The sequence below is a fragment of the Trichosurus vulpecula genome, chromosome 7 (genome assembly GCF_011100635.1).
Source record: "Trichosurus vulpecula isolate mTriVul1 chromosome 7, mTriVul1.pri, whole genome shotgun sequence".
Classification (NCBI taxonomy): Eukaryota; Metazoa; Chordata; class Mammalia; order Diprotodontia; family Phalangeridae; genus Trichosurus; species Trichosurus vulpecula.
In genome coordinates this window covers 12,990,184-13,002,604 of record NC_050579.1, presented here as the reverse complement: position 1 = coordinate 13,002,604, position 12,421 = coordinate 12,990,184, and the positions used below count along the sequence as shown (strand labels likewise).

Here is a 12,421-nt window from a genome sequence, read left to right as displayed (position 1 = left end):
ATGGAGATGTCCCTGAGTTCTCCAAAGCCTGATCTCTGGTAGAGTCTGCCAAGCCAAAGAGGCTTTCAGTTGGGCCCAGTGCTAGGCTGGAGGCTTCTCTCAGAACCAGTCTCACTAAGGTGAGGCATAATGGAATGGGTTTAGGACCACCGAAACCCTCTGGGCTGTCACCTTGTTAATGGTCCAGTTGCTTGTGATCTGCATCAGTGGACATTTCATGCTACCGATGAAATCCCTGGGCCTTGAAGTGTCAGAGAAGATGTAGACCTGATAGAAGTGAAGGGCTTGAGGACAAGAGAGACACAAGATGGAGTGATACAGGGCCCAGTGCCAGCTGAAGAATCTGCCACCTAAACCTGGGATGTTTACCTGGATGGCAACCAGAGGTCACATGTTCTGTCACATATCAGGGGCTGAAGTGATCAGCTCTTCAGAAGAGGGGTCTGAGAAATGAAGAGGGCTGTCGTTTTAAAATGTCATTGTTATTATTTATTCCAGACCTGTAAAATCTCTTATTTCACAATCCTTTTGTTATTTTGGATTTATAGTGGTGGCAAAGATCACGAAAACGTAATCCGCTATCATCCATTCCGTATGACTCCTTACCTTGTCAGAATACAAGAGAAACACAATGCAGAAGCTCAACTTTGCTGCGTTTTGCTTGCAGAGAAGGTGCACTCTGGTTATGAAGGTAATTGACTTAAAAATACTGGGAATTTGTCTTTTGTGATCCCAGCAAATACTGCTTGTCACCAGTTTGCCGTGGGTTTCTAGTTCAAACCATATTTATTCGTTTTTATTTTTGTTTTTTTTTTCCTTTGGGGTTAGCTGCACTCTGAAGTGATAAAGCAAGTGTTTTATGTTGCTCTAGCCCATGGTCTTTAGAGGCCTCTTGTGTTGGGGTGTACAAATGTGTAAAAATGTCACCCATTCCTGCCACCAAAACGCGTGGTCTTCTAGTCAGTAAAGATGGAGAGTTTTCTCCCAACTTCCAGGTCATCAGTCGGCCTTTTCATAGAGACTGGCAGACTCAGCTAGCTTTGAATATCCTTTTCAGTTGTTTGGAGGACCTGGGGGACCTTCCTCGGTGACGAGAACTCTCTTTTGCAATCTGATTGCTCGCTAACAGCTTTCCCCTCTGTGGCAGCCATGAGGTTTCTGGCCTCTTCCAGAGCTGTAATTCCCTAAGTTTTCCAAGTCATTTGCTGAAAGCGGTATTGTTCTGACCTGCAAGATTACTAAGCTTCCAGAATAGTTTTGTGGAGCGATGTTTGGCTATTTATTGTTGGGGCATTTTTTTAACATTGCAGGCTTAGGATTATTAAAGTCAGGCACAATTTATTGACAAATTTATAGAAACAACCAAAGAGAAATTTACCAGACATGTTGATGCAGGTTTCACTTATTCCTTGTTAGGGAGGAAGGGTGGTGTAGTGGGGTTCAAGTCCCATCTCTGCTACACAGTGACTGTGTGGGCCTGGGCAGGTCACTTACCACACCTTCCCCCAGGCAGCTCCCTAAGCCTGAAGGTGCCAGGAAGGTGCCCATCAGTTTGGTTGGGCACAGGGAGCTCCTTGCTGCCAGTTCTCCAGGGAAGTCAGAGAGCTAGTCCAGAAACAAGGCTGTTGCCTAAAACATCCAGGACTGGTTTTTTCTTTGGCTACTTACCCATCCCACCAAACTTAAATGAGATTTTGCAGTAGTTGTAATTTGTCTGCACTAAATTCATCTGGCACATGTACAAGGCTTTCATATAAACTGTTCTTTCAGCGCCCAGGATTCCGCCAGATAAGAGAATATTTACAACAACGCACACCCCAAATTGTTTGTTTCAAGATGTAGATGAAAGGTGAGCTTTTAAAATAACTCCTCTCTGTCTTGCCTCTAACCTCACTGTTCATGCCCATCTTAGCAAAAATATGACAGACAAAAATCTGAATCTATGCTGGGCCAGAGCGTCCTTAGGCTAAAGACTGCCTGAGGATGCATGTCACAGGCTCAAATGGAGCACCCTAGCCGTGGCGTTGTAGCCTTGTGAAAGGTGAGCTCATTAAATCTAACTCCTTCCTCTGACAGATGAAGAAACTGAAACCCAAGGAATGTCACGTGTACTTGTATTTGTCTCTGTGTGAAGAGAGATTTTATACACAGATGTACATACACATAAAATGTCCCTTCATCCATATACACATATGTCTATGTACACATATATGTGTTTATACATAGACAGCTAGGTGGCACAGTGGATAGAGCAGTGGTCTTGGAGTCTGGAAGACCTGAGTTCAAATCTGGTCTCAGACACTTAATAGTTGTGTGACAAATCACTTAACCACCATTTGCCTAAGGGTCCTCATCCGTAAAACAGGGATAATGGGGGACCTTATAATAAAAAGGGATAAACCTAGGGCAGCTAGGTGGCACAATGGACAGAGTGCTGAGCCTAGAGTCAGAGAGACTCCTCTTCATGAGTTCAAATCTGACTTAGAACCTGGGCAAATTTCATTTCACCCTGCTTACCTTAGTTTCCTCATCTGTCAAGAAAACCCCAACTGGGGTCACAACTGAAAAGACTAAACAGCACCTGTCTTCCAGTGTGTGTGAGGATTGAATGAAAGAACATTTGTAAAGTGCTTCTCATGGTGCCGGGCACATAGGCAGCATTGTATAAATATTAGCTATTATTACTGTTACATATATACATGCATAGATAAATGTATGTGTTTGTAATTTAATTCCTATAGAATTTGTAACTTAATTCCTATAGAAATACTTTGGAAAATGTTGTGTTTGCATTAAATAAAATGACCCTCCTGTGTGTTAAGTAGAATGTATTGATGTAGGCAGGAGGAATGTAACCTACAGTAGAATGAGCTAAGTAAGACTTTAGAGGATGCCTGCCCACTCGATGTTGTGAGCAGGACTTGTTCACTCCTCCCAATCTCTACATTTGACTTTCAGAGCGGTTCCTCTCTTGGGCTACCTACCTCAGGACCTGATTGGCACTCCCCTTCTGCTGCATCTTCACCCACGTGACAGACCTCTCATGCTGTCTATTCACAAAAAAAGCAAGTCATCCTTTTTAATGTAACTGAAGTGACTTTAAGGCATTGGGAGGTTTGATGACTTAGAAGTGCTTTTGAGAAAACCAGCCTTGGGTAGAGTTGTTAGTGTGTCAGTGAGGTGCACAAAAAGAATGTAAGAAAGGGAAACAGACGAGTGTCTGGGAAGGCTGAGCACCCTGGGCTTGGGTCCTGCCTTGGGTCCGAGGAAAGACTGTTCTTCTGGAGTCTCTCTTGGCATTACGTAGACTTAGCTGGCCAGAAGACGAACATCGCAGAGCAGGGGGAAGAGGCAAGAAGAAAGTGTTTCTTAGCAAAACCAGTGAGTTGTTTTAAAGGAAAGAGATTTTATAGCAGAATTTAATAGAGGAAGAAGCAAGTTTACCAGTCAGAACTATGAAACTATGCTATAGAGTGGCCAAGAAAGCAAAATCTGCCAACTTGCTGTATACAAGACACATTGAGAAGGGAAAGATCCAGCCACTGTTAGAAGGAGGGACTGCAGGATAACTTACTCTGCTGTAGCTGAATCTAGAAAGCCCATTAGAGCCATCACATCTTCTGACAAGGCAACAAAAGACAATAATTGGGAGAGACGAGCAAAAAAAAATGATAACACCATCCTGAAAGGGACCAGACATAATGAAACCATCCAAGTTAAATATGCCTGTACCACATGGCAGAGCATAGAAGTACTTAAAGGAAAAGTTAACAAAATGATAGGAACATCTAGAGAGTGAAATGGTCACTGTTGGTAACTTGGGAATGTTGGTGACACACATCTACCAGAAAAGCAAGATTGCAATCAGAGATACGGGTAGAATGTTAGAAAAGCTGGGCATGGTGGGCCTTGGGCTCTTATCCTGTGGGAATATTAAAGAACAAGCCCATTTTTCCACTTTGCACAACACCTTTATAACAATCATTTGCACCTTTGTATTTATTCACTTATTAAAGTTGTTGAAAGCTTTGTTAAAATTGGACTTTCAGAACAGTTTCCTTTTTCCAAGCAAATGCCTTCATTCCTTATCACAAGTAATCAGTAGCTGATTATGTAACTACTGAGCTGTATCAGGGAGCATGCCTTCTACTCCTAGGGGACAGCAAAGCCAAGACTGTGGAAGGAGAAACACTGAGATGAACACGCTAACCATTCCATGAAAGCCACCCACAGAAAGACTTAGCTGCTCTGATCAGTCCAGGGACCCACCACAATTCCAAAGGAGTCTTGATGAAAAAGGCTGTCTACCTCCAGAGAGAGAAGTGATGGGCCGTAAGGGCATACTGAAGCAGATTTTTTCACTTATTTTATTAAAGTAAAAATTGGGGGATTTTAAAACAGTAGGCTTTGAAAGTAGGGTAAAAAAGTAGCATTAAGGCTTTCTCAAATCATTATTAAAATGCTAACAATTTTTTCTGTGCATCTGAAATATTTAAGAATGAATCTTTAAATATACCTTGCAGGTCTGATGGGGCTTTTTTGTTTTCGTTTTGCTTTGTTACTGTTAACATTGGTTAATCTTTATTCAAATGTAGAATTAATAGATGTTTTTAAATCTTACAGTCCTACAGTATGGTGGACAGCCTTTTGACTACTCACCAATCAGATTCTGTACTCGAAATGGAGAGTACATAACAATGGACACCAGCTGGTCCAGTTTCATCAATCCTTGGAACAGAAAAGTTTCCTTTATAATTGGAAGACATAAAGTGAGGACGTAAGTGAACCACACCCATATCACCTACATCATCCCCTGGCCTTGAGCTCCTGTTGTCCCCATGCTCTGACTTAGCCGTATGGCAGGAATAACAGATGGGCACAGAGGACAGGTGTCAGAGTGGCAGGAGGGGGGCCCTGGATAGTCTTGGGTCTGGGGGTGTGAGAGCACAAGACTTGTGAAGTGGTGAACACTCCAGAGTGAGGAAAGGAAGAGCAGGGATCACACAGGTTGATGACACAGGGATGATGCTTGGGTTCTTTGACCTTATAGAGTGAGAACTAGGTAATTTACTCCCCCCCCGCCCATTTCCTAATCTTATTGTTTTCAAATTCTCTTAGTTTAGGATTGGAGATAGAGGTACATATAGTTGCAGCCTGCTTTAAACCCAGTCGAACAGTCCTTTATTATAGTGCACTTTCTGACCCTGGCACTTCCCAAGGTGCTAGGCTGCCTTTTATGTTGGCACTTCCAAGCATACCCCCATTATGAGGAGCTGGGGCAGAGGCCAATGAGTAACCCAAACCAGACTTCGCTGAGGTAGCGGATGCCAGCAGAGTGGAAAGTGAGGCATGTTTGAGAGAATCCTGCTGAAATTAGATAAAGCCCTACTATCAGATGGGTGCTGAAGAAGGCAGTGGGGATGGCACCCATTGGGAGGCACACTTGTTCATGTTCACACTTGCTATTTGGAATACATTTTTGCCTAAAAACAATGGAATCATTGCTAGGCCTCTGAACTAGCCAGAAAAGTTTTTTCATTAAAAAATAAATCCCCCAGTAGATTGTAGGCTTCTTAAAAAACAAAGTCTGTGTCACCATATCTGTCTTTGTATCTCCAATCCTGAGCACAGTGCAATGTACACAATAGGCACTTACTTAGTGCCTGTTGCATTGAAGATACTCTAAGAGCCCCCTTGAGCTGCCCAAATAGAAGAAGCCAGGGAAGGCTCTCCTTTGACTGGGGAGTGTTGGGGGAGGGGTGAAGGAAGCAGGGAGGGGAGGAGGGGGAAGCTCCAGTGCTGACAAGCAGGCCAGACCTTCTGCAGGGGTTGGACCTTGGGCAGCACCAGCCAGCACTCACTCTTTTGCTCAGACTGTTTGTGAGCCTACTGTTTATGAACCGAGGAATGCTGGTCTTCTGACAGTCGATCTCAATGAATTTGTTCAGGGGGCCTTTGAATGAAGATGTCTTTGCTGCTCATTCCTGCACAGAAGAGAAAACTCCTCATCCCAGTATTCAGGAGATCACAGAGCAGATATACAGGTTGTTACTGCAGGTAGGTTTCTTTCCTGTTGACTTTGTGCATTTGTCATGGTGGGCAATGAGGTCTGCAGATTATGAAACAGGAGCAGCAGAGTGTCCTTTTAGTATAAAAAATCAATGGTTTAAGACACATTCATGAAAATTGCCTTCTAATAATGCAGACCACATGAGTGGTCAGCCCAACGGACCAGCAGGAGACACTTGGAAATTGTCCCAGACCTGGGCAGTGCAGCCTTAAATCCTGGGGCTCTTGAATGGGAAATCTGAGCTCTTGAGGATGCCTCTAAAAGATCCTTTCTAAGTTCTACTCTGGTGATTGTACCAACTGCAAATGGACACTCATGCCATCTCTGTCCCTCCTTCAGTTGGTCAGCAAGCATTTATTAAGTGTTCACCATGGCCAGGAGCTGTGCCAAGTGCTGGACTGGCATTTGGGAGCTAGGCCCTTTTTATCCCTTTCTACAGAGTAAGTTCATATTAACAATATGACATGAGTTTTTCAATTAAATTTTCTGTCTCTAAATCCGGATATAAGTTTGTTGTGTGGTCTGACATCCTACACCTAAGCGGAATGAGACTTTTCAAAATTGAATTTCATTTTTTTAATAAAAATCCATTTTCTTTTCCTTCTCCCTCTATCCATTGGGGGAAAAAAAAGAAAGAAAACCCATGTAACCAATATGCATAATTAAGCAAAGCAAGTTTACATATTGGCCACATATAAAACATACATGCAACAGTTTTTGTGTTAGTATCTTCTTCAGCTTATTCATCTTTCTAGCTTAGCTTCCCTTTTTATCTGCACCTTTAAAAAGACTTTTAAATTAAATTTTGTACTTTCAATCCACAAAAATCTTTCTGTCCTCCTCCCCCACTTGAAAAAAAAGAAAAACCAAACCCCTATTACAGACCTGTACACTTGAGCAGAACAAACACCTGCATTGGCCATGTCTGAAAAAATGGCTCAATCCCTACCAGCCCTCACCTCACTGGCAGGAGGGGGGCACCATATGTGGTCATGGGTCCTGTGGAAATGTGGTTGGCCATCGGGATGCTGAGAGTTCAGAAGGCTTTCCCAGTTGTTTGTCTGTACCATTTTATTGTTGTATGAATTGTTTTCCTGGTTCTTCTCCCTTCACTCGCCATCACGTGGGACAGGCCTTGCCATGTTTCTCTCACACTGCCCCTTCCTTGGCTATAGCATGGTCATAATCCATTCCATCGATAGAGCAGGATTCTAACTGATGAGCACCTCCTCAGTTCCCACAACAAAGGGCTGCACTGTTTTTGTACATCTGGGTCCTTCTCATTCTTTGACCTTTGTGGGGATCAGGCCTGGTGGTCTTATCACCGGCTTTAAAGGTCTTACACAGTTTAGTCATTTGAGCATCATAGGTGTTTTAAAATGCTTCCCAAGAATAGCTAGGCCAGTTCTCTCTACCAACCATGTACCCAGTGTGGCCTTTTTCCTGCAGCCCTTCTAACATTCTCAGTATCTTTTGTTGTCCGCTCTGCGAATCTGAGGGTGTGAGATGGAACCTGAGAGTTGTTTTAATTAGCATCTCTCTAGTTATTAGTGATTTAGAGTTTCCTCATATGTCTGTTCATAACTTGTATTCCACCCTTAGAAAGCTGCCTATTCATATTCTTGGACCATTTTCAATTGGAGGATTGCCTCTTACTCTTATAAATTTAAGTCATTTCCTTATGTGTCTTTTCTTGCTGCAAAGATTTGTTTTCCCCAGTTACCTGTTTCCCTTCTAAGTCTAACTGTAATGGATTTGTTTGTAGAAAAACTTTTTAATTTTATGTAGTCAAAATTCTCTATCTGATCTTAAATGGTCTTCTCTCCCTGGATTGGGCATGAACTCTTTCCTAGCCATAGATCCGAAAGGTAATTTTTTCCCTGTCCCTCTAATTTGTTCATGATATCTCCCTTTTTGTCCACTAGGTCATAAGTCCTTTGGGGGGGGGGGTGTTTCAGTATAAGACGTGAGGTGTTGGTCTACATCTAGTTTACAAAAGGAGTTTTAAGATGTGCTTTCTGACGGCCATACTCCTTTTTTATATTATTTTGATGACTCAGCAGCTTTTGCCTTGTCACTACATAGACATTATCCAGATTGTTAAGCAATCAGTCTTTAAATGGTCTGTTATTTTGTTTCCGAAACCAAGACTCTGGTTTCAGTTTACAGGCCGTGTAAGTGACTGTTCTTTGGCCAGTGTGTTTTCACTTGTCTCGGGTTCCTTTTTTGGTTAAAACTGATACAACTGTTCTGGAGAAACAGTCTGTAATTAGGCATGAAGGACCCAAACTTATGCGTGTCCTTAGACTCAGAGGCTCTGCTGCTGAGGCCCAGTGCCCCAGGAGGCTCTTGACAGCAAGACAAAAGGAATCCCAGCAGAATTGGCCCAGCGTATACCCAAGGATTGGGCAGTAGCTTAAGGTGCTGCGTTCTATGAATGTGATCGAACAGTGCTGTGTGCTAAGTCATGACTGAGGTGAAGTGGAGCCTGTGTAGGAAGAGGCTCTGAGTGAAGAAAGCAGAGCAGGAAGAATAGTGGGTACGTTGACTACTGTAATGTAAAGAAAGTCAACCCAGAGAGATGGCCACTCTCTGCCCAGCCTCAGCGGTCATGATGATTATACTGCACAGCTCTCTATCTCTGCCCCAAGAGTCCCTAGAGACACGGGGGCTAGAGGGCACCTCAGGGAGATGGATTCCAAAATGGTAGAAGAGCTAACTGCAAGAGTTAGTGGGTACACATCAGTTTGATAATGTAACACAGAGGGCACTGGATTTGGAGTCAGAAGACTAGGTTTAAATCCTGTCTCTGTCACTCCTTCAACTTTCCGGGCTAAGCTCAGTTCCTCACCTGTAAAATCTGGACACTGAACTACGTGAGCTCGGAGGCCTTGCCTGTCTTTAAATCAATGGTCCTGGGATCCCGTAGTCCTGGGTTCAGCTCCCAGCACCGAGCTTTAAGAGGGACATTGATTGGCTGGACAGCCCCTAAGGAGAGCAGCCAGCGTGGGGAGGGTTCTGGAGCCCATGTCAGATGAGGATCAGTTGGGAGAAGTGGGGAAGAGAAGACTCAGCAGGGGCCATGAGATCTGCCTTTAGGTATTTGAAGGGCCGCTGTGTTCTGTTTGGCCCCATAGGGCAGAACAAGGAACGGCGGGTGAAGTGGGAAAGAGGAAAATGTAGACTTGATATATCAGGTTGCTCTTCCTGAGGTTCCAACTCAAACTCAAATTCTGTTTCCAAAAGTTAAAGGGTTTGAGATAAAACATTCCTCTTTTTGCAAACCGTTGGTAACTGAACAGCTGTAGGGGCGTGTCCTTTGTAGGAGAGTGTGTTATCCAAATGGGATCTGTGAATACGGTTTTAAAAAATGAGTCAAGTGAGCATGTGTGCTTCTTTTCAGCCCGTCCACAACAGTGGTTCCAGCGGCTATGGCAGCCTGGGCAGTAATGGCTCCCATGAGCATCTCATGAGTCAGACATCTTCCAGTGACAGCAACGGCCACCTCCATGAGGACTTGCGGAAGAGGAGGCCTGTAGGTTGGGTTTTTATTTATCCCTTTTGTTCCTAAGAAATCAGGTGTACTGATAGAGGATGAAGGCCTACAGATATTCCTTCACTGTTTCAAGCTGCTACAACCCCTACTCTGTTTGGCTGCTCTCTAAATTCTTCATTTGAGACTTCTTTAAAATCGATTCAGAGTTAAAGCAACTAAAAACTAATGTTATGTAAAGGTATTGATAAAAATTCTTTAAAAACAGGCGATTCCAGTACAAGGGAGGGGCTTGAGCATGTACATGACTTACAAGAAAGAAGCAGCATAGGATGGAGCCAGCACACACCAGCCTCAGGCGGCTGCCTTCTCACACGAGCTCTGCCAATGGCTCCTAACTGGGGGATGTGGAGCACGTCCTCTGGCTTTCTGCAGAATGAGTGGGGCTGGGGGCCTGGTGACCGTGTCCAGGGTCCCCTCAGTCACAGCATTCCAGAAGTGCCAAAGGTCACCCAAAGCTTCTCTGAGACAGGAGCCCCCAGAATTTTGGGTCCAGTTTCATGCTGGGGCAGTTTTCCCCCCAGTGTTTTTCTGCCTTTGTGATGTGATGCCATCAAGTTTCGGTGGCACAGAGGGGGCAGTATCAAATGAATGCAACTTTTGTTGTTTTCTACAAGAATATCCGAAAAGGGATTTGTAAAGATGCCCAGAAGGTCACAGGCAGAAGCAGCATTCTGTTCGAGAGTGAAGAAATGAGGAAGCCGGCATCAGGTAGAAAGTCTCCTGCCATGGCGAGGGGTTGGCCAGAGGGATAACTCTTAGCACTGTTTGTCTGAGGCAGCCAGACGTTAGGGGTAGAAACCATTCGGAAATGTCATCCACCCCACCTTTAGAAGGGCTGGGGGCTGGGGTATGGAGGGATTCTCACTTTGATGGTTGTTGGTTAAATTGACCGCCTCAAACATAGTGCTTTGCTGCCACTGCTGCTCTGAGGACCGAGATGCTTTGGCTTGTTGAGATTGCTGGGTTTCGAAAGGTCTCTGGTCTCTGTTCTTGCTGTCAGCCTCTGGAGGCCAACGCAGCTGCTGTCAGTGACTTCTTAGACCTGGCACCCCTTCTTTCTGCTCCTCCTTCCCATCCTAGTGTCTGGTGGCCCCAGGACTTAGAGCACTGCATCTGAAATGGGAGAAATGGGGAAAAGACTCGTGAGGGCATCAGGAGCTCCACCATTGTGGGGTATATAGTGGGGAGCTCTGAGAGGTAACTGGAGGTGCCCTCTGGAACTCAGAGCTCAGAGAAAGGGTCAGGTCAGCTGTCAGAGCTTCTGGAACACTGCATGAAGCTCGTACTTAATGCCGCAGAAGGGGATGAGAGTCCAGGGGCAGGTCAAGGCCAGAGTTTATAGAGCACCTGGTTATGTGGAGGGGTCAGGAGGAGGAGAGTCAGGGAAGGGGTGCAGCCGCAGTCTGTAGCCTGAAGTGGGTGGAGAAAAGCCTCCCAACTGTCGTCTTCACGCAGAATTAAAACACTGGCATCTTATTAATTTAGCTGGGCGTTATTCTTTTGGGGGAAAGTGACAAATGGAGCAACCATTTTGCTATTTTTACAGAAAGTCGGACTAATTCTATCACTCAAACCAAAGCTGTGTTGGCTCCTGAGAAGGCCAGTGGAGGCCCCAGCTTGCCAAAGAATGTGACGACCGAGGAGCTGGCCTGTAGGAACCAGTCTGCATACTCCTACCAACAGATAAGCTGCTTGGACAGTGTCATTAGGTACGCAGCTGCTTTTATGTCATTTCTCATCAGTCCTTATGTGACAGGTGACTCTTCATTTAAGACTTTCCAACCTTTGCCCCCCACAGGTACTTGGAGAGCTGCAGTGTGGCTGGGCCACTGAAGAGGAAGTGTGAGTCCCTGCCCAGTGTGGCGGCTTCGCCCCTGGAGGATGAGCAGAAGCCCCCGGCAGAGCCAGGACCACCGCCGGCAGCAGGTGATCCTGGTGTGGCGTTTAGCTGGGCCTTTTTTGTGTTTGGCCAAGTAACTACTTGGTTTGAAATTCTTGGCAAGAGAACTGAGTGCCCCATTACAATCCTAAAAATGTACCTTTCCCTTTGTTATAGAGAGGTCCTAGTCAGCCTCTTAAAAATCTGAAACAGGCTTGAAATTAACTTCCTCAGAGCAAATAGGAGACTCAGACTCAGAGCTGGACAGGACTGTGGAGACCTGATGGTCCAGGCCCCTCATTTGGACACATGGAGAGAAGTAGTCATCTGCTTAAATGCGACAAATGAAACTCGAACCCGGGTCTGCTCACGTCAGTTCCAGCTCTATTTCTGCTCTTCCACGCTTCTTCCCTAGAGCGGGCACAGAGACGTGCATTTGGGCCTAGTGACATGAGGCCTCACTGACTTGGGGAGCTCCCAGAAGCTCAGATAACCACCAGCTGTGCATGCTGTGCCCGGCTCCCCAAAGTATGTGGAGGTCTATTCCTACCGCATCTCCCTGCCATTTCACAGACTCCCCTCCTCATCTCTGCCTCTTAAAATCCCCCTCAGATGCCACTGCCAACAGCCGGTGCCTCCTCACTCCCCCATCCTTCCCTCCCATCACCTTGTACTGATTTTGTGTCTTCTTAGATACAAATGTGCCTTCTCCTCCGGTAAAATGCAAACTTGAGGAAGGCGGGAATTACTCAGCTTTGTGCCTGGCGCACAGTAGGTGGTTAAGAAATGCTTACTTGTTGATAAAGTCCACGTTTTGAAGTGCCCTAGGGGTCTTACAGAGTTGACGTTTCCATGCCATCGAGGGACGCAGTTATGACATTTAAATTTGGCACAAACCAGACTACAAGGGTTGCAG

The 12,421-nt window shown here is 45.1% G+C and overlaps 1 protein-coding gene across 1 annotated transcript in view; it reads left to right on the top strand.

Moving 5' to 3' along the window:
• The window catches only part of PER2 (period circadian regulator 2), a 48,754-nt gene that overhangs the window by 24,892 nt on the left and 11,441 nt on the right, over window positions 1–12,421 (top strand). Inside the window, exons 8-16 of the mRNA XM_036769033.1 lie at window positions 549–691; window positions 1,771–1,849; window positions 2,959–3,065; window positions 4,624–4,777; window positions 5,949–6,057; window positions 9,474–9,605; window positions 10,241–10,334; window positions 11,173–11,335; window positions 11,425–11,552. Coding sequence (XP_036624928.1) covers window positions 549–691; window positions 1,771–1,849; window positions 2,959–3,065; window positions 4,624–4,777; window positions 5,949–6,057; window positions 9,474–9,605; window positions 10,241–10,334; window positions 11,173–11,335; window positions 11,425–11,552 — 1,109 coding nt within the window. The remainder of the gene's footprint in view (window positions 1–548; window positions 692–1,770; window positions 1,850–2,958; window positions 3,066–4,623; window positions 4,778–5,948; window positions 6,058–9,473; window positions 9,606–10,240; window positions 10,335–11,172; window positions 11,336–11,424; window positions 11,553–12,421) is intronic.